Here is a 26,468-nt window from a genome sequence, read left to right on the forward strand (position 1 = left end):
TTGGAAGAGTTTGAGAAGGATGGGTTTTAGCTCTTCTCTAAATGTTTGATAGAATTCACCTGTGAAGCCATCTGGTCCTGGACTTTTGTTTGTTGGAAGATTTTTAATCACAGTTTCAATTTCATTACTTGTGATTGGTCTGTTCATATTTTCTATTTCTTCCTGGTTCAGTCTTGGAAACTTATACCTTATTTAGCAATACGTTACTAAATAACCAAGAGATCACTGAAGAAATCAAAGAGGAAATCAAAAAATACCTAGAGACAAATTGCAACGAAAACATGATGATCCAAAACCTATGGGATGCAGCAAAAGCAGTTCTAAGAGGGAAGTTTATAGCAATACAAGCCTACCTCAAGAAAAAAGTAAAATCTCAAATAAACAATCTAACCTTACACCTAAAGAAACTAGAGCAAGAAGAACAAACAAAACCCAGAGTTAGTAGAAGGAAAAAAAATCATAAAGATCAGAGCAGAAATAAATAAAATAGAAACAAAGAAAACAATAACACAGATCAATAAAACTAAAAGCTGGTTCTTTGAGAAGATAAACAAAATTGATAAACCTTTAGCCAGACTCATCAAGAAAAAGAGAGGACTGAAATCAATAGAATTAGAAATAAAAAAGGAGAAATTACAATGGACACTGCAGAAATACAAATCATCATAAGAGACTACTACAAGCAACTCTGTGCCAATCAAATGGACAACCTGGAAGAAATGGACAAATTCTTAGAAAGGTATAATCTTCCAAGACTGAACCAGGAAGAAATAGAAAATATGAACAGACCAATCACAAGCAATGAAATTGAAACTGTGAATAAGCCACTTTTTTTTAACAACAACAATAAATCACACACAATGAGACAATACTGGTGGTTAGTATGCAAAATAAGCTCTTTTAAAAATTAATGTTGATGAATTTTTTGAGTCAAGAAAAGACCCAGTTGTATCTAGGAAGAAGGATTTGCACTAAGGAGATGCCCTCTCAGCAGTGACTCACTATTAGATACTTGACATTGTGACAGAAGCCCAGGTGAGGAGCATGGGGGTGGGCCAGAGCCCTGAGCAGATGCCAGGTACCGGGGGCTTCTTTCCTTTCCCTTCCCTCTCCAAGAGCAGATATGAGATTTGAAGTGAGTAGATCTTTCAAAACTAGCAGGAACAGCCATCCTCAGTTGACCCAAGGTTCAGCCCTGGGTACAGATATGAAGATTCATTTCCATTAACTAGTTGTAAAGTTAAAAATCAAAATTTCAAATTTACACTTTTTGAATTAAAAGAGTACATCTAAAAGTTTGTCAGATTGCTGAAATTAAGAGATTGGAGGTTAAAACATTTTTAGTTATACATGAAATTGTGTTGTTGCTGTTCACAGAAATTGAATTCTGTTTAGTGTTTTGAGGATTTGGGATATGCAGCTATTTGAAATGTCATTGAAAAGAACAAGGAAGTTTAAGTCTCAGTCTTGCTTCACTGTTCCGTTAGTTTGTACTCTACAGCAGTAGTGCTAAACCTGGGGTCATTTGGTCCCCCAGGGGACTTTTGGCAATGTCTGGAGACTTTTTTGGTGGTCACAAGTGAGTGGGGAGGGCTGTACTGGCATCTAGTGAGTGGAGGCCAGGGATACTGCTGAACATCCTACAGTGCATGGACAGCCCCTGCACCAAAGACTTATCTGGCTCAAGATGTCAGTAGTGAGAACATCTGCTCCCTGTCAAGTCGTTACATGCCCTAAAGCGGTGAGCAGGAGTGTCTGAACCGTAATGAATGGTAGCATCCGGCAAGAAATGCATTCTTACTTTAAGCAACCTTAAGAAGTAATGTGTTGAGTGTTCGCTGTGGTTACGGCCAAATGTAACTTCTTCACTTTCCTGGCTGTTTTTTAGCTCCTATTTTCCTTTCGTATAAGGAGTGAAAGCTGTATTGGTATTTGAGTTCAAAACATGTATTCCTTATTTCTGCTGCTCGCATGAAAATAGTTACCTTTGCATAGAAGGGAGGTAGGAGTATTTTTAGCGGAAGTCCACTAACCTTTCCGTAAGAGTGTGGCTTTCTTCACCTCCTCTCGTTAAATTTAAAGGAAGTAGTATAATCCTGCCAGAAATTCCGTGTAAATTCTCAGCTCCAGTAAGTGAATCACATTCTAAAGTAGATCCAGCTGCCTAAAATCCACACGATTGTAATTGCCTAAGGAGAATTCGATTTTATTGTTGCAAGATAAGAGTTTGGATACCAAACAGGAGTGTGCCGTGATCAATTGCCCAGGTTACAATTTCAGAATATAAAACTAATTAATTAGCTGGTAGAGACCAGCCTGGTTCGTGTACCTTGTTCTAGAACCAAGAGGTACTAGAGGAGTTGATGAATTCGTTGTTAAGAAGCAAGAACATGTGAAAAGTGCTTAACTAGAAAGCACTTCCTGTTATTTCAGCCAGAATCTGAAACCACTGGGAGAGTCTGTGCCTGCTAGCACATTCATTATTCAACAGCCGGGTTTCCAGGAGCTGGCCCTTCTGTAAGGTATTCCACTTACTGGCTCGTTGGTGGCTAAGGATTGGAATTTTTTCTGTTAGTAGAACTGCTTAGTTGAAGGAGTTGAAAATTCAACTATGCAGATAGGAACTTTTGGTTGTTCTCAATATAGCGTTTAAATTCAACTGAAAAATAAAGCAGCAGCTCTTAAATGAAAGGTTTTTTCACTTGATGTGTTCCAGAGAAGCTTTACCTACTCATCAGAGAAAGCGCGCTGCGTACCATGGGAGCTTGCTGCTCTTTGAAGGGATTTACTATCCTATTGAATCCATATCTGTGTGACATAAAGACTTGTTGGACTTATACTTAATAAAATATTTCTTTGTAAGCTACATCCTTTTCTGGTGCTTTGCTTGCTTTGCTTCAAGCTCTCAATGCAGTGCCCTATCTTGTTTAGATGTCATGCCATAGGCACGGAGACGAGCACTTTCAGGTGTTTCCTTTCCCCTTACCGTACATTTTCTCATATGCACAGTATCTCCCCACCATCTCCCACCCCCAGTTTTACTGAACAGGGGTCTTAAGTCCCAGCATTTTTAGACTGATACTAAAGAAAACCTGTTCGCAGATGACTGTATCTCAGTCTGAATGTCTTGCAAGTCCTGCTTAATCTCCTGCATACATGCAACAAGAACTGATGGGACCTGGTGTCCGCTGACAAGCCACCGGGTTTCTGATGGCTGAGTATTTGCAGCTGCTTCTGCAACCCTTCTAATGTGAAAGAATGTGGCTTGTCAGGCTTCTAATCACCAGCCCTCTAATCACACCCCACCCTCGCCTCTGGCCAAGAGAATAATCCTAATGTGGCAGATCATGCTAGGTACCTTGACATCTCTTTTTTCTTCCTCAATATCTAGAGTGTCAGAATTTCAAACTAGTGACTTCATACCTAATTTATGGCTGGCATTTAATTTCCCACAATGAAGTGTCTAAGTTCCTATACTGTTAATATTTGCAAACTATCTTGGCACTTACTTCATAACCGAAGTTACATGTTTCCTGAAAAGTTGTACAATAGCTATTGGGAAATATATACACTAACGTTTTATAGACTGACAAGATAAGGTCAACTTCAGGATTTAGCAGTGAGAAGGCAAGAGGTCAAGATTTCGTAGGTACTAGTCAGCAGTCTTGTCTCCACATACTCATGTGCAACAAAGCTGATCCACTTGATTCTTCATTTGAAGAAATCAATCTGAATGCAAGTTGAGATTTCCTTTCGCCCCGTGACTCCAGGGTATCCTAAATTAAAGGTGCCTGTACAGTTGAAGAGTTTAGTGCTTGAAAATTGCTGTCTATTAAATTTCATTTGCATATGTTAGTTTTAAAAACCTAAGTAAAAAAGAGGAATTCATATTTTCCAACTTGAAGTAACCATTTTTTAAAAATCTTGGAATTCATTAGTGTAACCTAAATACTCGAAACTTTTTTTTTCTGGAGTAATGAAATTTTGGTCTATAGTTGAGTTTTCAAAAAAAATAGGACAGAGTAAGTTGGTGATAGAATATTAGGCATCGTTTTCTGCAGAATATTAGGTATGGTTTTCTTTCAGCAGAATCTAAGATCCGCTGTGAGGTCATTAAAACTGTGTGTTACGTATTCTAATTCTAAGTGGTCACTGAGACCCTTAAACTGAACATTTTTTTCCTGTGCTTGGAAATGTAATAAACCAGGAGAGTACAATAAAGTTTTAAAATAATTTTTAACAGAAAATATTTGGTGGTGCTATCTATTAAAGTGTAAAATTGACCCCAGTGCTACCTCCTCTAATCTTTGCAATTAGTTTGGATTCAAGCTGGACCTGCCCAAAAAAGGAATGAAGGAGAGAGGTATTCCCAGATAGTACTTGTCTTGTTCAAACCAAATGAGCTTAGACATTTAGGTGTGTCTCACCTGGTTCCCTGACTTGATAGGTTCCACTCTGACAGGTGCTCATGGTAGGCTTTCCCAGCTGCCCACACACTAGACTGCTTGTGGCCCTTAAACTATTTTATCAATTGCTTTGAAAATTACTCTCTTCTCTTGGGTTTCTATCATTTAATTGATAGTTTGGGTAGTATCTTGAATAAGTAAAGATGAAAAGCAAAAATCATAACATGTAGTAGCAAAATAAATGAGTACACACAAGTTTTAAGAGCTATTTTTATCTCGTACCCTTGAGTATTTTTTTTTTTTTTTAGCCATCTGTTTATTTCTAGCCTTGTAACCAGCAGAGATCATGAACCTTGTGAGAAATAGAGATCGTGGGAAGGACTAAAGTGTTATAGGCTCTTAGGCTGGTCATTTTACTTCTTCATTTATTCCTCAACAGTTCTGTGAAGTAGTCATTCATTTACTTATTAATATATTAATTCCACATATTTATTGAAGGCCTGCTGTATAGCTACTACTGGGCACCCAGTGTCGAAACAGTTAGGACAGCCGCTTGCCCAGTATCCCTGAGCTGGTGGCAGAGCCAGGTCTAGACCAGACAGTCTTTCTTGATGCTGTGGCTGGGTTATGTGAGTGTCGTTTTGTCCCTTCTCTCGCAGTTACCCCACACTGCAACAGTCACGAAAATGTATCAGAGAATGATACGGGATACAGGAAAATCTCTATTACACTGGGTTTATTACAGATTAATTACTTAAAATTCATTCCTCTGAATAAGTAGAGACAGCAGCTGATAAATTCCTCATTTTAGAGATGAAGACACGGAAGCTTATGTCTTCTATCTCTACAGCTGCTGTTCCTCCCTGCTAAACTGTAATGTCTAGAAATATTTTGTCTTTTTTTAATTGTTAAACTATTGGATGCATTTTATTTTATTAATGAGATATAGTTGATTTACAGTATTATGTAAGTATTAGGTGTACAACATAGTGATTCACAATTTTTAAAGGTTATACTCCACTTATAGTTATCATAAAATATTGGCTGTATTCCCTGTGCTGTACAGTATATCCTTGCAGCTTATTTATTTAATACATAGTAGTTTGTACCTCTTAATCCCCTACCCCTATCTTGCTCCCCTCCCTTTCCCTCTCCCCACTGGCAGCCATTAGTTTGTTCTCTCTGTCTCTTGAGTTACTTTGCCTTTTTAAATCAGCAGCACAGTTGATAGTCTCATATTGTTTTGTGGGTCTGGAAGTATTCTTAGAAATGATTACTCGTGTCTTTATTTCTATAATCCATTCCTGTAGTATTTAAAAAAATCATTTGAGCTCCTACTCTGGTGAAGATACTAAGTTTAAGGGCCAGGAATAGACTGGTAAATAATACAGATTGTATCCCTGCCTCTGTAAAGCTTGTATATATTTTATGAGACCGTACAATTAATTATGTAATCATGATTCTGAAAAATTCAGAGTGCTAAGAGACTCTAGACTAGGAGGACCTGCCTTAAACTGAGAAAGTGAAATTTAAACCACAAACAAGTGTTCCCTTGCATCTATATTATTATTTAATAGCTTGATTATTAAAAATATATTTTTAAAGGTGAGAAACAAAAGCTGTAACATGAAATGGTAAACTAAATCAGTTGTTCTTGGCTTAAATGGATTGAGGCCAGTGAGATGCAGTGTTGCTGAGACCAGAGCTCCAAGTACCTGGATTTCCATGAGGCACCTGGGCTTAATCCGATGCTCCTTAGTAAACCTCATGGAAATACCCCCAAGCGCTGGGCCATTCACGAACTGTAACTTAGTATACTTGGCATGCTGTCTAGAGGTCGGAGTGATGATACTTGCCAACCATATTATAGGAAGTCAGTGTTAAGGTGTGAGTCACATTTTCATTTCAGCACTTGTCTATACCTCTCTTATGGTATTAAGCACATTTTGCTTTAAATTACTTTTGCTTGGTTTATGCTCCTCTACCCCCGATTAGACTGAGAACCATTTGAGAGCTGGAACCTGTCTTAGTCATCATCCTATAATGCCTACACCTAATTTATATATCCTCAGACATTTTCTGTATAAATGGCATTTCTGAGAGTTATATTCTCTGATATAATGAAATAGAAAAGGAGTCATTCTCTAAAAGACTCTAGACCAGTGCTTGTCAGAGTTTAATATGCAGACAAATCACCTGGGGATTCAAATGTGGATTCTGATTCTGTAGGTCTGGGGTGGGGCTTACCATTCTGCATTTCTATCAGGCTCCCAGGTGATTCCCCTGCTCCTGGATCGTAAACTTTGCTTTGAGGGGACCATTTCCTTGGGGCTGAGAAACTAGGGTTCATGTTTAAACCAAAGTTGACCCACCCTCCCTGCTATCCACAGTAGGCAAGCCAGCTGCCAACAAACTGTGGAAAAGCACACAAGCTACATAAGCATTGAACAAGTGCACAAATTTAAAAAACAGCACTCAACTCCATTTCTGTCTCATAAAATAACGGCCACAGTTTCTGATAAATACTGTGATATGTCCATGTTTACCAGGTTCATGACTCTGGTCAAAAGACCTGGAAAATACCAGGTGGTTGTAAGGTTATTACTAGCACTTGGCCAGCCTGAGGGAAGGAAGATACGGAATCTGATATTTGCTTTTGGTTGCAAAACAGGTGCCATGTGTCTCTTGTTCCATTTCCTTTCTGTCTCTCACCTGTGTTGCCACACCCTCGCCTGCTGGATCACAGCGGCTGTCATGTCTGCTATCCTGCTTGTTGGTTCTGAGCTGATTGAGATTAAAAGTGTCTTAACCTGTCAAGATAAATAAAGTTGCCTCTGGAAGCCTGACTAGAATGTACTAGACAAAAGTCCTGGGGTTTTCGTAGTGAAAACGCAGCGGCCTTCATGACATCCTTGTATGTTTTGTAGCACAGATGTGCTTAGATTTGCATTCTGCTTTAAATTGTGCTCTAATTTAGGGACTTTTAAAGAGAGGAGATTGATAACACTACACAGATTTTTTTAGTGAAACGAAAACGTTGTTTTGCCTGACCTTGAGATGTAGAATTGTGTATTTGGAAAAAGACGGTTAGAATGCTGAATTTGAACATTATTTAAGAAGCCACAGACTTCTAGGTGGTATTTAATTCTATTTTTAATCCACAATTTTTGGCTAAATGGTGACCCTTTGTAGTCACGTAATGATGAGGTCAGTGGCCATGGAAGTTTCATGGTCTGTATGTTCTGTGCCCTGCAGAGGCAGGGTCCTTGTTGAGCGTTGAAGGACTTGCCAGTGGAATGTGTACCACTGATTGACACGTCTCCCGCCCTGCCTCTTCCACTTCTTGCTGGTTTCCTGTCTTACCAATGCTGCTCAGCCCTGCCGTGGCCCACGGCTGAGGGACTGATGGTATTTGTAGGGTACCTGAGGGTGAAACGGAACAGCTTTTTGTGGCTGGCCAGCCAGGGGCTCCGAGGGATCAACAGCTCTGACTCCTGTTTCCCAGGCTCACCCTGTCAGACTGGGAAGTTCTGCTTTACAACTACTATTCCAACCATCATGGAATTAGATTTCTTCACTGCCTTACATGAGGTTGGTAGTCATTTTAAGTGGAAATGCTTAATTTTCAAAAGGTCTTTAAATGTGGCAGGAAAAAACAAGTAGTAGAAAAAGTACATAGTATGATGCCCAGTTTTACAAAGTTCAAAAACAAGTGAAAATACATGTATTGTCTGGAGATACACACATGTGATAAAGGAAATCAAGATAATTACAAACAAAATTCATGTTAAGTAGTTACTTCTGGGGTGGGGGGCTCTAAGATGGGATTAGGGAGCCCGCACAGAGAATTTAAACAGTATTGGTAATGTTTGAGTTTTTCAGTTGGATATTGGGGATATTTAGTGTTATTATTAGTATGCTTTATAACCTACACTTACATTTTTCTTTTGATAATATATTTCATAATGAAAATAAATAAGTGCAAATGTTTGGAAAGAAACGGTCTTGGCACAATTCTCATTCTTGCCCCAATTGTATTATTAATATTTTAGAATTACAAAAATAACATAACAATATTAAGGAAGAGTCAGGGGGAGGGAACATCTGTTAACACCAGTCCCCTCACACAATTACTGTTGTTTATTTTCTTCCAGTAGGAATGTTTATGTTCTTAGTTATAATCATGATATATGTCATTGTATATCTGTATATTATGCAGTGGATTGATGATCTTTAAAACCACTGGTTTTAATGGCTGAATAATATTCAGTGAGTAATGAGTATCACAGTGTACTAACCATTCCTCTGTGGTGGAATATTAAAGTTTTCAACTTTTCTGCTGTTAACAAACATCTTCACGGTTCTTGCATTCATTCTACAAATAACTTACCCATTTGTAAGGCATTCTGCTATCTGCTAGAATTACAGTGGTAAGCAAAAAGAGCCATAATCTCTGTCCTTGTGGAATCTAGAATCTAATGACTAACAGTTCTTGATGGTATTTTGCATTTTAGCTACATTAATCCTCAGACTTTTAAAAGAAACTTTTTATTTTGAGAGAATTGTGGATTTACATGCAGTTGTAAAAAACAGTATAGAGAGACCCCATATACCCTTCACCCGGTTTCCCCCAACGGTAACATCTTGTATAACTGTAATTCCGCAACAGGAATTGATAACATTGATACAGCCCACCAATCGTATTCAGACTTCACCAGTTTTACATGTATTCATTGGTGTCTGTGTGTGTGTATATGTTTTCCATGCAATTTTTTCACATGTGTACATTGGTGTGACCACCACCACCATCAAGGTACAGAACTGTTCCATCACAGGGGTCCCTCTTGCTAACCTTTTGTAGTCGTGGCCTCCACTCTCCCTCTCCCCCTCCCTCACTGCTGGCAACCACAGATCCGTTCTCTGTCTTCATAATATGGTCATGTGAAGGATGTTGTACGAATGGAATCATAACAGTATGTAACCTTGCAGGAAGGGAGTTCTTCACTCAGCATAATTCTCTTGAGAACCATGTAAGTTGCTGCGGTATCAGTAATTTGTTCCTCTTTGTTGCTGAGTAATATTCAGTTGTATGGAGGTGTCACACTCATAAACCTGTGGAGGGACACTTCGGCTCTTTCCAGTTTTGCATTATTACATATAAAGCTGCTATGAACAGTTCCTCAACCATTATTTTGATGTTTATGTGTAAAAGGAAATTATTATAGTAGGACTTTAGGCTTCTGTACCTCAGCCATCAGTGTCTGTGCCCACATCTGGGGGACTTCATAGAATCCAAAGTAAGCCTCTGATGAGTGGTATCGTGTTTTGGCTTTAATATTTTATGTCTCAAAATACGTTATTTTGTCTGTGTAGCTGGAATCTTCTATATAGCTGAACAAGTAAAGCATATCCTGATGCCATCTTTATTGTCCTTCAGAATTTTCAAGGGTGAAACCTTGATCCTCTGTTGAGCTCTTTGTCCCTTGAGGAATGTGGACCTGTCAGAGCCTCCTTATACAGAAGGGTCACCCCATGGACGTTTGTTCAGTGAATGCCTTTGATCCATAGCGTTGATCGAGGGTATTTGGAAAGGATGGGCTACACAGAGGATAGGTAAGGCACATTTGGACTTTAAACCTAATGCCCCAATCTTAACTGCTTAGTTCCAAACACTAAATACCTCTCCAGATTTTTAAAGTCTCTTTCAAAACCAAGAAAAACCAAATAATAATGACAGCCAGTTGGACCTGCTGTATGTTTAGAAAGGAAACTCGGTCTCAGGGTGGAGCAGACCAAGGAGGGAAGTAACTGTGCAGTTATACCAGCCTCGTAGTTTGAAAGAGCAGGATTCTCCTTGCCTGTCACCCGCCCCCCTACACACATGTACACACACATACACACACCCACAATCCCGAGTTGTTGTTCCGCTGCACAGGAGACTGGTTCTGTGCGTGTTTCCTGAAATCTTGTAAGCCTAAGACGGGAGGCACGTGGGCTACATGGGGGAATGTGTTTTGAGGTGGCTTAGTGACTGTTTGGTTACTTGTATATTTATGATTGAGGTCAGATACTTAGCTGTTTAGATTTTTATTGTTTTTACTTCTTTGGAATGAATGGCCGTGGTCCTCACTTTCCCCCAGGTCTGAGCAAGCACTGTGCAGTGTGGTAGTGGCCGACCCTGACCCTGGCCCAGTGAGGACCGACCTCCACCTGCCCGGAGGCGTGGTCGGCAGCCGGAGGGTGTGCCGGGGTGACATGGCCTGCCGTCCATCAGCCTTCCATCGACGCTGGGGGCTCCAGAAACAATTCCAGAGTGTATCCCAAACTGAGTTATCCCAGTTGGCCCTCTTTTGCTTTTGACTTCTTTTTCTGTCCCATTGCTCTTAATATAAAGTCTAAAATCTTTAACTGGGGATGAAGTGTGAAATCTGAGCCAGTGTGGTCTAGTCGGTGCCTGCCTCTCAGAGACTCGCCTGGTGCCAGGCGACCCCCGCCCCGCTCTGCAGTCCACTTACCCAGGCCGCCTTCCAGGTCTTCCTTCTGTAGCTGCATGTTCTGCCCACCTCAGGTGTGTGGTGCTGTGTGTTCTGCCTGGAGCACCGCCTGCCCTCCTTCTCTCCACCTGCATGTGTCAAGCCCTCCTGTGCCCCCCTCAGATCTCGGCCTAAATACAGCTTCCTTGTGGAAGCCTTCCCGGCCCATCAGACCTGGCCTCAGGCCACTTGCACGTGCCTCGTAGCAGCCGGTACTTTCCTTCACTGCCCTCGTCCCTGTTTGCGATGGTGTTGTTGACTCTGGATTCGCTGATAGCAGTGCCTCCCACCCCCACTCCGCCCAGACTGTCATAGACATGATGACCGACTGTGTCGCTGTTCACGGTTGACTGTCCAGCGCCTGGTGCCGTGTCTGGCACGTAGTAGCTGCTCAATCAATATTTGTTCAATTAATGAATTAACTTAGGGAAATGGCCACCTGCTAAAATATCCTTAGGAGGTCTAACATGGAATTTATTATTATTATTATTTTTTTTTTTTAGAAATTCACGTTCTTTTATTTATTTATTTATTTATTTATTTATTTATTTATGACTGTGTTGAGTCTTCGTTTCTGTGCGAGGGCTTTCTCTAGTTGCGGCAAGTGGGGACCACTCTTCATCGCGGTGCGCGGGCCTCTCACCATCGCGGCCTCTCTCGTTGCGGAGCACAGGCTCCAGACGCGCAGGCTCACTAATTGTGGCTCACGGGCCCAGTTGCTCCGTGGCATGTGGGATCTTCCCAGACCAGGGCTCGAACCCGTGTCCCCTGCATTGGCAGGCAGATTCTCAACCACTGCGCCACCAGGGAAGCCCCGGAATTTATTATTTTAAAAATAGAATTAGTGGGAATTCTCTGGCGGTCCAGTGGTTAGGAGTCCGTGTTCTCACTGCTGAGGGCCCAGTTCAGTCCCTGGTCAGGGAACTAAAATCCCACAAGCCGTGCGGCGTGGCCAAAAAAAAAGGAATTAGTACCTGTTTGTAAAGGTCCAGTTATATATTCCTATAAAATTGTTGACCTGTCCTTGAAGTCTGTGACTGTAATGCATTTTTTTCTTCCAGGTGGGGACCAGGGTTTACTGAACACGTTTTTTAGCAGCTGGGCAACAGCAGATATCAGAAAACACCTGCCATTTATTTATAACCTAAGCAGCGTTTCTATATACTCCTACCTCCCAGCATTTAAAGCGTAAGTGCAAAGGGTTTAACTCTCTTGGGGGGCAGTGAGGGCAGGGGGCTGGGGTTTAAGATTTTTGGGGTGCCTCATCATTCTTTGGGCAATAACAGGTGAAGGCTTTGGGGGAGGTCTTTTCTCTTGTAAGAAACTTGACTGTAATGGGAAGGGGCCGTGATGTTATTCATCATTTTATGTTTGGAGTAACCCAGAGGGCACTTAGCTGCCTGTGGGAAAAGGTTCCCCTCGGTTCCTGGGGGACCTGGCCCTCTGATGAATCATCTGTGTGTCGTGATCAAGAACACTGACTGGGCACAAACCCAGCCTCTGCCTCATACCACCTGCTGCGCCTCAGCTCTGTAAGAGGAGGGTGTGATCAGCGCCCTCCGTGGTTGTGGTGCGGATGACGCAAGATGCTAGCAGCAGTGTGGTGTCAAGGTCAGTAGCAGGGCCTGTGGAGCTGGGCTGCCTCACTTGACATCCTGAAGAAGCCACTTCCTGGGTGCTCACTAGTTACTGAACTTGCAGGGTAGTGGACATTGGGCTTGTTGCTGAACCCTCTGCCTCAGTGTCCTCCAGAGGTTATTGTGAGGCATTCATGTGAAGAGGTAAGAAGAGAGCCTGGCCTACCCTTAGTAGGTAGCAAGTGATGGGTCCTCTGTGTTTGGGAGGTGGTCTAGCAATACGAGTGATCCCTCAGCCAGAGAGGCAAGGCACGTGTCCTCACTCTACCATTTCCCTACCGCGTGGCTTAGGCTCTGGGCCTCAGGTCTGCTGGTATGCAAAATGAGGCGGGAAATAGTCCCTTCCTCGTCGGGCTGTCAGGATGGAGTGAGTTCAGACGCATAAAATGCTCGGTGGATGTATGTTGGTTTTGGCAGCGTGCTTATTTTGCACCGTTCCTGGTGCATTTCTAATTCAGCAACTGATAGAGCCTAGTAACAGCGCTTGTCTCACTGTGAGGGCCTGGGCCCTGTCCTTTAGCCTCTGACTCATTTGTGTGGAACCAAGAAGATGATTCAGGTTTCGTGAGCGGAGGCCAAGCTGTCAGATGGATCCTGAGAGACAGCCGTGAGCAGTGACGCTGTTCGCTGAGTTGGGCTGGGCTGTCTGATCTCCATCCCGCATGGGCACGCGGCCGAGTGAGCAGAAAACAAAGGGCCTCTCACTCCTCCTATTTCATTATCCAAAGTCCTTCTCCAGAAGCCCTGCCCCACCGTTAACGAGCATGCCTGGCTTTTTGTGGCAGACATGTTTCCTTTTCAGTTCTTTTGTGGGCAGACTCTGTCAGCGTCCCCCAGATAAAGAGGACAAGTATCTTGTGTTCTTTCCTCCCTCCCTGTTGTCTTGGCATATGTCTCTGACATGTTACAGCCTCTTGATTCTCTTCCCTTTCCAGAACAAAACAGGCAAACTCTCAAACATACCAGCTGTGGTCTGTGTAACGCAAGCAGAACGGGATTCACTATCAGGGGATGGAATAGGAGAAGCATTATTTTCTCCTTTGGTCCTCGGCCTTCTAAAGTACAAGCCTGTCTTGCTTGGAAGTGTGGCCTGACTCTTTTTTTCTTTTTTTTTTTCAGTTTCAGATGTACAGCAGAGTGATTCAGTTACTTTTTTTTCAGATTATACTCCAATATAGGTTATTACAAGATAGTGAGTATAATCCCCTGTGCTATACCTTGTTGCTAATCTTTTTGATGTGTAGTAGTTTGTATCTGTTAATCCTAAATTCCTATTTGTCCCTCCACCTCCCCTTTCCCCTTTGGTAGCCATAAGTTTGTTTTCTGTGTCTGTGAGTCTGTTTCTCTTCTGGATATAGATTCATTTGTATTATTTTTTTAGAGTCCATATATGGGTGATAACACAGAGTATTTGTTTTTCTCTGTCTGACTCACTTCACTAAGTATATTAGTCTCTATGGGCCTGAAATTCTTTATGATCCTTATTGCCTCATAACTAACCCTGCCAGTTTGAACAGCCTTCCTGCAGACCGTGGTAGCTTGACCTTCTAGAACTGAATTAGTCTATAAGAGGGCAGTTGCTTAATTTAATTGACTAGATTCAGCTGAGCAAGCAAAAAGGTGAACGTGCAAAGGAGGTAGACTCATTAGTGGTGTGAGCATTTCTACCCCTCATTCCACTCCAGCCTGCCCAGCGAGCTTGTGTGCTGAGACGACTCTGTTGGGGAGACGTGAATCTGACATCCTCCCTGTTGGGCTCAGTTCCCAAACAGCGTTGACATAGAGTTTAAAGATTCGTGTTTTTCATGTAATGTGGCCCCATTTCCCCTATGGCTCATTGGGACTCCCTCTGATTTTCACCTTACTACCGAAGTTGAACATACTGTCCCTTTAGTGATAGCCTGGTTTGTACAGACCCTGCTTGCCTTTATTTTATTTTGACAAAGAGCAAGAAGCAGGTGGAGCAGAGTTAAGTTATTTGGGGGCAAGACAGACTTATTTGCTGGAACCTCGGCCCCCCTCTCTCAGGAACCCGGTTTCTATATCCTCTAAGTGAATTTCCCAGCAAAATGGTTAGGATGGTTTCTTCTTCCTGGCTCAAGAAATGAGTGCGCATTTTGGAAATCTGCTTGGTGTACTGCCATGTAACCGTAGTGGAGATGACGCACTGGGAGGTCAGGAGCAGCTCCAGCATTAGCTACACGTCAGCTGGCGTGTGGCCTGACGGGAGTTAATGCTGCCTCAGTGCAGCTCGCCCTGGGGGGTGTCAGCTCGTACAGTTTGGTGATGAAGCGTCTCAAAGCCATGCCTCGGCCTCACCCCATTGCTGCCTATTTAGGAATATGGAAACGAGATCACAGAACTCGGTTTCCCTTCCCTTTGCCAGAGAATCCTTTTGTTTGTCTTGCAGATATCTGTCTCCAGAGACATTATTCCTTACGTTTCTTTTACAATTGGGAAGGGCTGAAAAGGCAGACAGTTACATTTCTTTTTTGTTTCGAGTTAACATAAAATTCAAGTTAACCAAAAATTTTAAGCTGAAGTAGACGGTCATGAACATTTGGGCTGCCATGGCTACTCAACCAAGAGCCCTGTGCACTGCTGGGACCTCAGCGTGAATTCACAGTCCCACTGTGGGACTCAGGGTAACCTTGGCGGCCTCCAGGACCGAGTGGCTCTGTGGTGTGCTGGCCTTCCCCAGGATAGCACAGGTGGTGGCAGGTAGAACGAGACCAAGGAGTGGTTTAGAGGCTTCGCGGAAGGAGTCGAGAATTTGCCTCACCAACTTCTAGCAGCCATGTGCCATGAGATCACCGGGACAGTATTTAGATGCCCCAGAATCTTAGCTCCTTGGATATCTTAGACCGGCGTAGCCTCTTGCTGTTACCTGAAGTTTCTGCTAAAGGATGGCCTGACGTGAATCAAATTTAACATGAATTGGAGCCGCGGACATAGCATATCTAAAGCCTTTCTCTACATACCACTTGGACGGAACAAAACACAAAGGAAAACACACTTATTAGTTTTAGCACTTTGAGTGGATACTCAAACATAGCTTCTGAAAAACAAAATTAGTAATATTTTCTGTAATAGAAGATCCTGTTAAACACAGCCTAATTTGAGAACTAAAATGCTTGGCTTAGTAACTTTTCAGTTAGTTTGTAATATATGCGTTGAGAGACAAGCTCATAAATGCATTTCTTAATGAAGTAATATTTCTGAAAGTGCCTAGCATAATGTTTGGGAAATAGCATCTTCTCAGTTAATATTCATTTCTTTATGTTTTCTCCATCTGGAGGGCCTGTTTTATCCATGTAGCATAGAATTTGGCTTGTGCATAATGTTAGGCAGAATCTCATTAGTCTTTTTAAAATCAGCCATTTAGTTCCATTTTTACTTTCTGTTAAATCCACTGACTAAAAGCTGTTTGTCATATCATGCTATATAAATGGGCCTAAAGCAAAGGTAAAGAATTCTCTGGTATTGCCTCAAACGGCCATACAAATTAATTGGTCAAATTGATTGACTACAAAGCTTGATTTACCAAATAATTTCCAAATAAATATTTTAACTTACTCTTTTACTTGAGTTTAAGTATGATCTGAGACCTAGCTTGGTAGAATCTCAGAAACTAGATCTAGAAGCCCAAAATATATTTTTTCCATTTGTTTACTGCTTTAAACGTTCCTGAGGATATTCATATCTATTATTTCTTTCCCAGGAATGTGGCTTATTCACTAGACCTTATCAAACCTCTTTAAAATCAATATTTTCCAAAAGCGAAATTGAACCTTTAGTGTCCTAATTTCTGTTGTTCTTGTGTATTTCTGATTTGATTGTTTTTCCTTGATCCCTGAGACACCCTTGGCTTAATCTCTCTTTGGGACTATTGTCATTGAAGCCATACATTTTCTGTGTTCATTTCTTTTCACACTCCTACGTCTTCACCTAAAGCCCTGAGGAGTTGTAGTTTGTGTAGCTTTTATTTTTTCAGCCATTTGTTGGTCCAGCCACTGTTCATTCAACCTGAAGCATGTAGAGGGTGCCTCGCATTCTGCTCACTGAGGACCACAAAAATGAACGAGGACGTTGTAGTCTAATCAGCCTGGCAAATGCAGGTTGATTGCGTCCCATCATGGTTTGAGTGTTGAAGAATCAAGTCTGTGGTTTCACGGATGTCTTCTTCCTCTTTCTGGGTGTTAGTGATGCTTGTCAGGCCCCAGGCGCCCCATTTCTCAGCATGGCCATTGGTTCATTGTGACTTCACCTCTAAGCATGTATCAGATCATCTGTCCTCAGAGCTTACTGATGCTGCCTATTCTGCTTCCCGACCTGGGTCCTCATCACGAAGGGGGAAGGGTCCACGTCAGAGCCATCCCAGCCTTCAGAGGCTGGTCTGACAATAGGCACAGAGGGCACGAGGAGTGACATCTCATGGGCAGGAGTCGGGTTGAGAAATGCCATCTCAGCAGGAGAGGGAGCTCGTGGGAGGGGAAGAGGCGTGGGGATTGAGTGGAAGACGCACCCTCCACAGAGGTCTCAAGCTGGTGGGCCGCAGACTGTATTTGTCCCACAGATATATTTCGTTTTCCTTGCATAGTTTTCTTTCTTGTTTTTCTCAGTTGTTTATGCTTAAAAATGAGGCAATTTCACATGAAATGCAGATTTCCAAGCTCTTTTGAAAAGTCAGACCTTTGGTGGGATGTGGGAGAAGAATGTCAAAGATGACTGTTACAAGTATGGGACCTAAGCGGGTGGAGTAAAGGAGCTGCCGTTTCCTGAGATGGGGAGGATTGTGAGCAAAGCAGGTTCGCAGGGGCAGGGACCGACCAGAGATGTATCAGGTGTATTAAGTTTGAGGTGCGTATTAAACATCCTGGTGAAAATGTGGAAGAGGTAAGTAGCTACAGGAGTTGGGAGTTCAGGAGAGAGACTGGGTGAGACATAGCTATGGAAGTGTCAGCATATAAGTGATATTTATAGCCGGGAGACAAGATGGTATAACCAAGAGAGTGGTTATGATAGAAAAGAGTCCTGGAGACTGGGCCCTGCGACAGGGAAATGTGGAGCAACAGGAACAAGAGACCGAGAACAGCAAGGCAGGAGGAAACCCAGCAAAGTGAGGTGTTGCACAAGCCAAGCAAGAAAGCGTTTCAGGAAGGGGAAGCGATCCTTCTGTGTCAGATGCTGTGATAGGTCAGGTAAGAGGACAGCTGAGAGGTGGCCCTGGACCTAGAATGTGGAGGTCAGCGGTGACTTGGGCAGGGGCATTCCTGGTGGAGCGGTGGAGGACGAAGCCTGATTGCGGCAGGTCCAAGAGAATGGAGAATTGGAACTCTTCTGAAGCATTTTCTTTAAAAGGGAGAAGGGAAGTGGGTTGGTAGCTGGATGGGGGTGTAGGATCAAGAGAGGGGGTGGTTATTTAAAGATGGGAGAAGTTACAGCATGTTTGTTGTATTGATGGGAATGATCAAGGAGGGAGGGAGAGAGCACTAGTAATGCAGAAATCTGGAGGGAGACTTGCTGAGTGACGTCCTCGACTAGGTGAAAGGGGATGCGTCCTAGTGCACAAGTGGAGAGGTTGGCTTCAGGTAAGAGCTAGGTTGGTTGTGTGGGCACAGATGCAGGTAGGTGGCTGTATTTTTTTGGTTGAATGAATGAGTGAATGAATGAGCGAGCAGTCAGCCCGGAGAGACCAAGGATGACACACCACCCCTGGGAAAGTCTCCCTAGTGGCCTGGCATCATGAGGCTTTCCCTGCTACTTTGTGACCAGAGGCCAACCTGGTAGGTTGGCATAGTTGACTAGGTCCAAGTTGCGGTTATTAAAGTCTGGGTTTGAGTACTGTTGTTTTTGTGATTTCCAGGACACAGTTGGGAGGGTTATTTAGCTTGAAAGGCAAGGAAAAACCAGGTGGGTCCCTGGAGGCCACCGTTGTTTGCTGCTAGGTAGCAGCTGTCTTCTGCTGATAGGAAAAGCACTTGCCCCAGGGACCCCCCTCACCAGGTCCACTCTCTGCATGAACAGCCCACCCCTTGAGCACTTGGGTTTATGACTCTTGATTTAGACTGTGAGTGGGTAAGAAGAGGAATTTTTTGGTGAGAGAGGAGAGGTGGCTGATTGGCCGTGGGGAAAGGTTCGTGTATAAAAGGGAGCCTGAGAAGGTACGAGAGTGAGTGGCCGCGGATCAGAGAACATGAGTCACTGAAATGGGCAGAGGATGTTTGGCATGGCTGCCATGTTTCCCAGGGAAGGGTCGCACCAGCGGTGCTGCATCTCTCTTCCTTGGTACCTGATTGAACATTGCACACAGAGAGCTTCGTGAGAACTAAAATTAATCCTGTGTGCACTGTTGTGGATTAGTTCCTTTTCTGCTCTGACCAGTTCTGTAGTCTCATCCACACGTTACCGGCTGCATTTCTCAACTGGTAAACTAGTCATGAAAATTCTATCTGATCTTTTGGTAACACCAGGTCACAAGGATTATTTGAACGGCTAACATAAGCACTATTATTGCTGGCTTGGGTTCAAACTATGTCTTGTGATCTGGACGTCACTTTTGAGATTCTATCAAGTTAAAATTAGAGCACTTATTTTAAGAGGTGTATGCAAGCTGAGACAAATCCCCATTAGTGGGTCAGAATGAATGGCTCTTAGTAATTTAGAGACAATTGTGATATGTACCCGACTTCTTTTTTCCTGGCTGGTAAAATTTGGTGGATAAATCAGGCAGTGAGTCAGTGAATCTTCCGGTTATCCTTGCTGAGAGTTGAGGTCAGTCGAACTTAATCTTCTGACGTCAGCATTTCCCCTTCTTGTTCATCGGCCGCTTCGCTTTTGACTAAAAAGGTGACATAAGTTCTGACTGTCGTGCCTTTGATGAGAGAGAGAGAGATACCACCAGAGTCATATCCTGGGTTACCCTTCTCTGAGAAAGAGCCCCACCCCCGGTTTGCATTTAGGCTAAATTATTCTTTTAAGCAAGAAGTAATTTTCCCTTTTACTTATGACCTGTGCCCTTACTTATTTCATTTTGACATGGTTATTTTGTATTTTTCGTAAATGACTAAAGAATAAGTTGATTGAAGTGATAGAAAATGATTTTAAAAAACATCCCTCAGGGAACATGATTGTGACAAAAATAATTACATGAAATCCATATCTAGGTTAATGGAAACTCTAGATGGAAAAACTAAGACCTTTTGCTCATCTTTTTGGCAAACAAAGTGTTTTATTATGAAAGCTGATGGAGCAGGATGTTCAGGCTACTTTGTTGTGTAAACAAACACCATTCTGTTTGTATAGTGACAGCGTAGTTAGATAAACTGTGTGACTCATAAACTTTCATACGTGGCGGCCAGTGTTAGGCCTAATAAGGCTGGCCCTGGTATGGAGCCCCGGGCAGTCTTAGGCGATCACCAGGGGCGCCCTACTGGGTGTCTGCCTTTTGCACAGCTGCCGAGTCTGTCTTCACTTCCTCCTACCTTTCTGTCTGAGCTCCGTGGTTCCCACTCAGCAGCTGCCTTTCTTCCCAGCCTCAAGGGGCCCTTGGGCTGACCAAAACCTTCACATGCAGTGACTCACCAGGCCTGCTCTTCTCGTAAAGCGTCCTTGCTCTGAAACTTGTTTTTCTCCCACCCCTGTTCATTCCCGCAGGTCTGTCAGGTCGATGGCACTTAGGTTCAGGTTAACGCCTCAGTACCTAAAAAACAGGTTCCTGTTCCTTACTCTGCAGAAATAGGGCTGACCGTAGCCTGAACCCGTGACATCTGAAGCCTCTGTTTGATGCCTGTAAGCCCCCAGCATCTTCCTGACTCCCTCCCTCGTGCACCTCTCTGCCGTCAGCCTCCTGAATCCTCGAGCTCTTCCTGGCCTGCCCCTCAGTACCCTGGCCCCAGTCATTTTCTCGAGAAACCTCTCACCCTGTGCATTTTGCGATTTCTTTTGTTGCTGGGATTTGGGGAGCTGTCGGGAAGGTACATCACACCGTGCAGCCTGCCGCAGTTCTGCTCACCTCTTAACCCTCCCCACCCTCCCCCCATCTTACTGGCACCCAAGGAATTCCTCGCCTTTGAGCAGAAAGGGCAGTTCGACCCACATTTAGAACCCTTTGAGATCTCAGTTTCTACCTCTAACAGACTTATGCTAACACATATATATGGAATCTAAGAAAAAAAAAAAAAAAAGGTCATGAAGAACCTAGGGGCAAGACGGGAATAAAGACACAGACCTACTAGAGAATGGACTTGAGGACACGGGGAGGGGGAAGGGTAAGCTGGGACAAAGTGAGAGAGTGGCATGGGCATATATACACTACCAAAAGTAAAATAGATAGCTAGTGGGAAGCAACCGCATAGCACAGGGAGATCAGCTCGGTGCTTTGTGACCACCTAGAGGGGTGGGAGAGGGAGGGTGGGAGGGAGGGAGACGCAAGAGGGAGGAGATATGGGAACATATGTATATGTATAACTGATTCACTTTGTTATAAAGCAGAAACTAACACACCACTGTAAAGCAATTACACTCCAACAAAGATGTTAAAAAAAAAAAAAAAGAACTTTCTTAAAACCAAGACTGCTCAGTCGATGAAAGGACTATCCAGTGGATAGAATTTTTCACGTTGTTAGGGTGGAATAGGTAAAGAAGGTAATTTTGAGAAAGGGGGTCCTTCCCCTGGCCACAGAAGGTGACAGTGATTTAGCATTAAAGAAGCACTTAGGCATCATGGGTTCATGAAGGTAGAGCCCAGGCCTGAGCCACAGGGAAATGCAGGGTGTGGACCGTCCGCAGTGGTGTTCCTGTTGACATGCAAGGAGAAGGCCACGGGCCACATGGGGAGGAATCCGCCCGGCACGAGGCCAGTACCCAGGGAGGTGGCAGAGGCCCCTGAGCCACCTCGGGGCACAGACAGAGCCAGAAGCTGAGGTGTGCGATACTGCCTCCCGCAGAGACTGGGCCGTCTTGCGGTGCGGGCATGTTGGCTGCTTTGCGGTGGCATTCTACTGTGGATTGGACCGTGTGCTTTTCCTCTGCATTCACTCTGGGAAGGCCCTTAGACACTGCCCAGCACAGTCCAATTGTGCGTCCTAAGATGCACCACCACCTGTTTCTTGCTCTTGTTTCCCCGCTTCCCCCCTAAACTTTGTGCAAACGGTATCCCTCTGAGAACAGTCTTCAGACAGTGCTAAGTTGCTTGCTTTGTAGCTTTCTTTCCTATTAATTACTTTCTGCTTCTCTGTCCTTGACTATACTGCGGGTGTTTCCAGGGCTCATTTCCAACTTTGATATTGACCGTCTGTAGGCAGGGAGTTAATCCGTGGAGTAACAAATGACACTCTCAGATGATATCCTTATAATTCTGGGAGTGTCTTACAAGTACAGCCTAGTTGTGGATGAGAACCTTGGCTCTGGAGCCAGCCTGCTTGGGTGGAATCCCAGCCTTGCCACTCACCAGCCACGTGATCCTAGACAAGTTAACTTCTTCCTGCCTTGGTTTTCTCGCATAGTTGTTTCTGGAGATTAACTGAGGTAAACCATGCAGATGTTAACCAGTGCCTGGCACATGTGAGTACTCAAGACAGGTTAGCTGTTCCGATGCCTACTGCTTAAGCGGTTGTGAACTGTCAGGAGAGTGGACTGGAAGGGAATAAAGTTCATGCTATGTTCATGTTTTATCTTAATTAGTGTTGCTACCTCTCATGGCTCTCATGTAATGACTGCGTGTGACGTTTAAATTAGGCTCGGCAGGTCATGGGTTGAGACTTACTGGTCAGTTAATAAAGGACATGCAAGCAAGTGTTCCTGCTCCAGGCAGGGGAGTCAGGGCAGGAGGAGTGGGTGTCTGCGGAGGTGGAAGGGGCACCTCCTCTTTCACATGTGCTCTGTTCTGGTTTTAGGCTTACGTGTACCACTAGGAAGAGGCAGGGCCTGTTGTCCCCTCCCGTCCCCACCCCCCGCCCCACCAGCACGCAAGTATCAGGTCTCTGGGCTGGGTTCCCCCATCACCGTTGGAACGTTTGTTGAAAGCCCTTCTCTTAATCCTGCTCATCTTTCTCAGCCTCGTCTGAAGCCTCTTGTGAAATCCTCCACCTGCAGTAATTGCTGTGGAATGTCCATAGCCCTTCATGTCAGCACTGCCCTGCTGGCCCCGGCTTGTTGCCTTTGCTTGTGCTACCGTTTCTTATTTTTATGTAGATGACTCATCTCCATGTTTGGATAAAGCCTCTTAGGGTTGCACACTGACCACAGCATAGTGCCTTACACGTAACAGTTGCTTATTTAATTGACAGCCCTCTCTATGCACAGATTTGAGCATTATGATTTATCCTTTTAAGGATAACATTGAGAGTTCTTGTGTGTATATGTGCACAAGTATGTGTGTGCATGTAAAATATACCATGTGTATAAAATAGAGGGTAAGCTTGGGGATATCAAGTATCCACTTCATCTTCAAAAGAAATGCACTGGAGGATAGTTAGTTTTCCTTAGGAGGAAATTTACAGTAATTTACATTTACATTTTCTTGCATGGTTTTGGAGTAGCAGCATGGTAGGATGGTAACAGCTTAGGTTTAAGAGAGGGGCAAAACTGTGCCGAATCCCATCTCTGCCACTAAATAGTCGTATGGCTCTGGGCAACTCACTTAGCCTCTAGGAGCCTCCATTTAACACAATAGTAAAACACAATAGTAAAATTTACCTGGCAGGACTATTATTCCCAAATGTGTACTGAAAGAATTTGGGCCCCAAACATAGTAAACTGTCAGATAATGATAGCTATATAACAGGTCTGTGACATTAAAAACAAAACAAAAAACAGAAAAACCTTTAGGAGATAAGAAAAGTTACATGAATAGAGTTTGCATTGTTTTGATCTGTACGTCATGCTCAAATATTTCGGTTGCCTATAGGATAACTCCACTTAAAATCTGACACTTGAGCCCAACACCCAAGGATCTGTCCCATTTTACCTTTCCCTATCAAAGCTTCCTCTTTGGCTCTCATTGGAGGACACTCAGTCTGGTACACACATGCTCACCTGATACCTGCATCCCCCTGCCTACAATTCCCTGTATTAGCACCAGCTTCCCAGCTCCTATCTGTTGGACAAATTTTACACATCCTCTATCTCAGCACCTCCTGCCCCACTGACCTTAGCTTTCAGTGACCTCCTTGCTTCTATCTACCTCTATCTCAGTCACATCCTCTATCTCAGTCACATCATCTGTCTCAGCACCTCCTGCCCCACTGACCTTAGCTTTCAGTGACCTCCTTGCTTCTATCTACCTCTATCTCAGTCACATCCTCTATCTCAGTCACATCCTCTATCTCAGCACCTCCTGCCCCACTGACCTTAGCTTTCAGTGACCTCCTTGCTTCTGAATTCCTAGGGCACTCACTGTTCCCATCTTCCTTTTGGCACTTATATTCACCTTTACCATTATTTCATTTTACATGTATAGATTTCCTCCCAGCCAGAACAGGACCATTCTTAAGTCTTACTCTTTTTAATTTATGAGATAATATAAAAAGTGTGTTGTGTATTTAGTGAAATATAGTGTATATACAAGAGGATATACAAAAATGTTCAGTTTTTAAAACACCTTCACCACCCAAGGAATGAAACATAACCAGTATCTTTGAAGCTCCTTTTCATCTTTCCCATCACAGCTTCCCCTTTCCTCCCAAGATAACCAATATCATGAGATTTACATTGATTACAGTTTTCTATGCTTTAAACAGTACTTTCTTTTTTGTTTTGTCCTTATGTAAGTAGATTCATATGTATGTATTTCTATTTGAATTTGTATTTGTATAATTTCTTTTTTTCAACATATTTTAAAAAGTCATCCTTTTGCTATGTGATCTGGGTAGCTACAGTTCATTCATTTTCACTGCTATATTGTATTCTGTGATACGAATATACCAGAAGTTGTCCTTAAAACAAAAACAGAATGGATAACCATCAAATTTCAGTGACATTCAACAATCAGCATGTATTTCTTGCTCATATGTTATTGAATAGTCTGGGACAGCTCTGATCATCTCAGCTGAGTTTGGAGCCAGGCCACAGGTTTGATCCGCATCTGTTGTGACTGTCTCATTCTTCTGGAACCAGCAGGCTACCCAGGGTACATTCTTCCGCTGGCAGAAGTTGTAGCTTCTCAGGGAGGCTGAACAGAAACAAGCAATGCTATTTTAAGGCACACTCTCACCCTGCCCACATTTCATTGGTGAAAGCAAGTCATGCAAACATGCAAATATCAGTCAGGCAGGAAAGTGTACTCCCCCTGTAGAGACTGGGAAAAGGCATGAACGCTTGCTGAACAGTAATCTAAAGTGTAGTCATTTCAGTTGTTTCCAGTTTATGACTATTTCAAACGGTGCTACTGCTGTGAACATTTTGATTATGTTTCCTGCTGCACACGTGTTAAGAGTTTCTGTAGGGTATGTGCCTAGGAGCTGAGCTTCCTTCTGGGTTGTAGAGTGTGAGCAATTTCAGTTTTACTAGGCAATATCAAACGGTTTAACCAGTGGCTGTACCTCTGGTATCCACGGTGGATCAGTGTTGGGTTGTTGCACTGACCCACTGCTACTTTGGGATTTTGTGTATATTTAACATATAATTGAATAATTTTAGAAGTCTAAACTTGTTTCAGTGAGCTCAGCTTTTTTTCCAACCACCGCTGCAGGATGGACGGTGAACTGTCAGAGCTCAGAATGCACTAACCGTCTCAACTTGTGCTCTCTTGGCAGATTTGGTGCAAATGCCAAAGTTGTGCATTTCCTAGGACGAATCAAACCGTGGAATTATACTTACGATCCTCAAACAAAAAGTGTCAGAAGTGAGTCCCATGATCCCACTGTGACTCATCCAGAGTTTCTCAACCTGTGGTGGGACATCTTCACCACCAGTGTTTTACCTCTGCTTCAGCAGTTTGGCCTTGTCAAAGACACCCGCTCATACGTACACGTGGTAGGTTCTGTTTTTTTCCTTCAGGTAATTTGATGCTGTATTTTTTAAAACTTGGTATACTAGTAGAGGTGGAATATTCAGTGGTATTTTGAACAAAGAGATAAAGTAAGACTTTGTGGAAAGAAAGCGATGTCCATCTTAGAGTGGAGAAATATTATCAGCAAAGATTAGAGCAGAAGTAGATTTTGTGGCAAATTTCATTAGACCTGGGAGCACAGGAAAGGTTTTTAGAGGTTTAGATGGATAGATAGATAGATAGATCTATATATAATATATATATATATATATCCATATGTTATAACTATAAAATTCTTAGCCCATTGTCCTAAGATGGTAAGATTATTCCCAAAAAAATAGTGGTTTACAAAAACAAAGAACGCCCCATTTCATGTTTTAGAAACTGCAAGTATTTAAATACACCTATTTTATTTTTGCCATCCGTGTAGAAGAATATATTCCAAGTGAAAATTACAATAACATGAACATACAGCAAATACTTTTCTAGGATTATTTTGATTTGCCATGTTTTACTCCTCTGGTTATATTGGATCTTGAAAAATAAATCTCTCTGTAAGAGGAAGATGACATTAACATTTACAGTAACAATTCTGACTTTAAAGGTCTTCCTCTGAGGTTTGTTCTTTTGGAAGAATTGGAAGAGGATGAGAAATTAAACTTTTATGTTACATATTAAGATATAAAGAATAAAACTGAATGGGTAAATTATAATCAAGTCTTAACAGATCAGTTAATTACCTTGCTATAATTACAAGAGACTGTAAGGTTATAAGAGATCCTTCTCTTTGCTATGGTATAGATTTTAGCCATTTCACTTATGAGCACTTGTGCCAAAATATAAAAAGGAGAAAGGGAAAAATAACTAACACTTACATTCTTACACTAATTGCTTTATATGG

The 26,468-nt window shown here is 42.9% G+C and overlaps 1 protein-coding gene across 1 annotated transcript in view; it reads left to right on the forward strand.

The window, feature by feature from the left end:
- The window catches only part of GYG1 (glycogenin 1), a 37,533-nt gene that overhangs the window by 8,850 nt on the left and 2,215 nt on the right, over positions 1-26,468 (forward strand). Inside the window, exons 5-6 of the mRNA XM_068546068.1 lie at positions 12,001-12,127; positions 25,332-25,551. Coding sequence (XP_068402169.1) covers positions 12,001-12,127; positions 25,332-25,551 — 347 coding nt within the window. The remainder of the gene's footprint in view (positions 1-12,000; positions 12,128-25,331; positions 25,552-26,468) is intronic.

Source organism: Eschrichtius robustus, chromosome 6 (genome assembly GCF_028021215.1).
Source record: "Eschrichtius robustus isolate mEscRob2 chromosome 6, mEscRob2.pri, whole genome shotgun sequence".
Classification (NCBI taxonomy): domain Eukaryota; kingdom Metazoa; phylum Chordata; class Mammalia; order Artiodactyla; family Eschrichtiidae; genus Eschrichtius; species Eschrichtius robustus.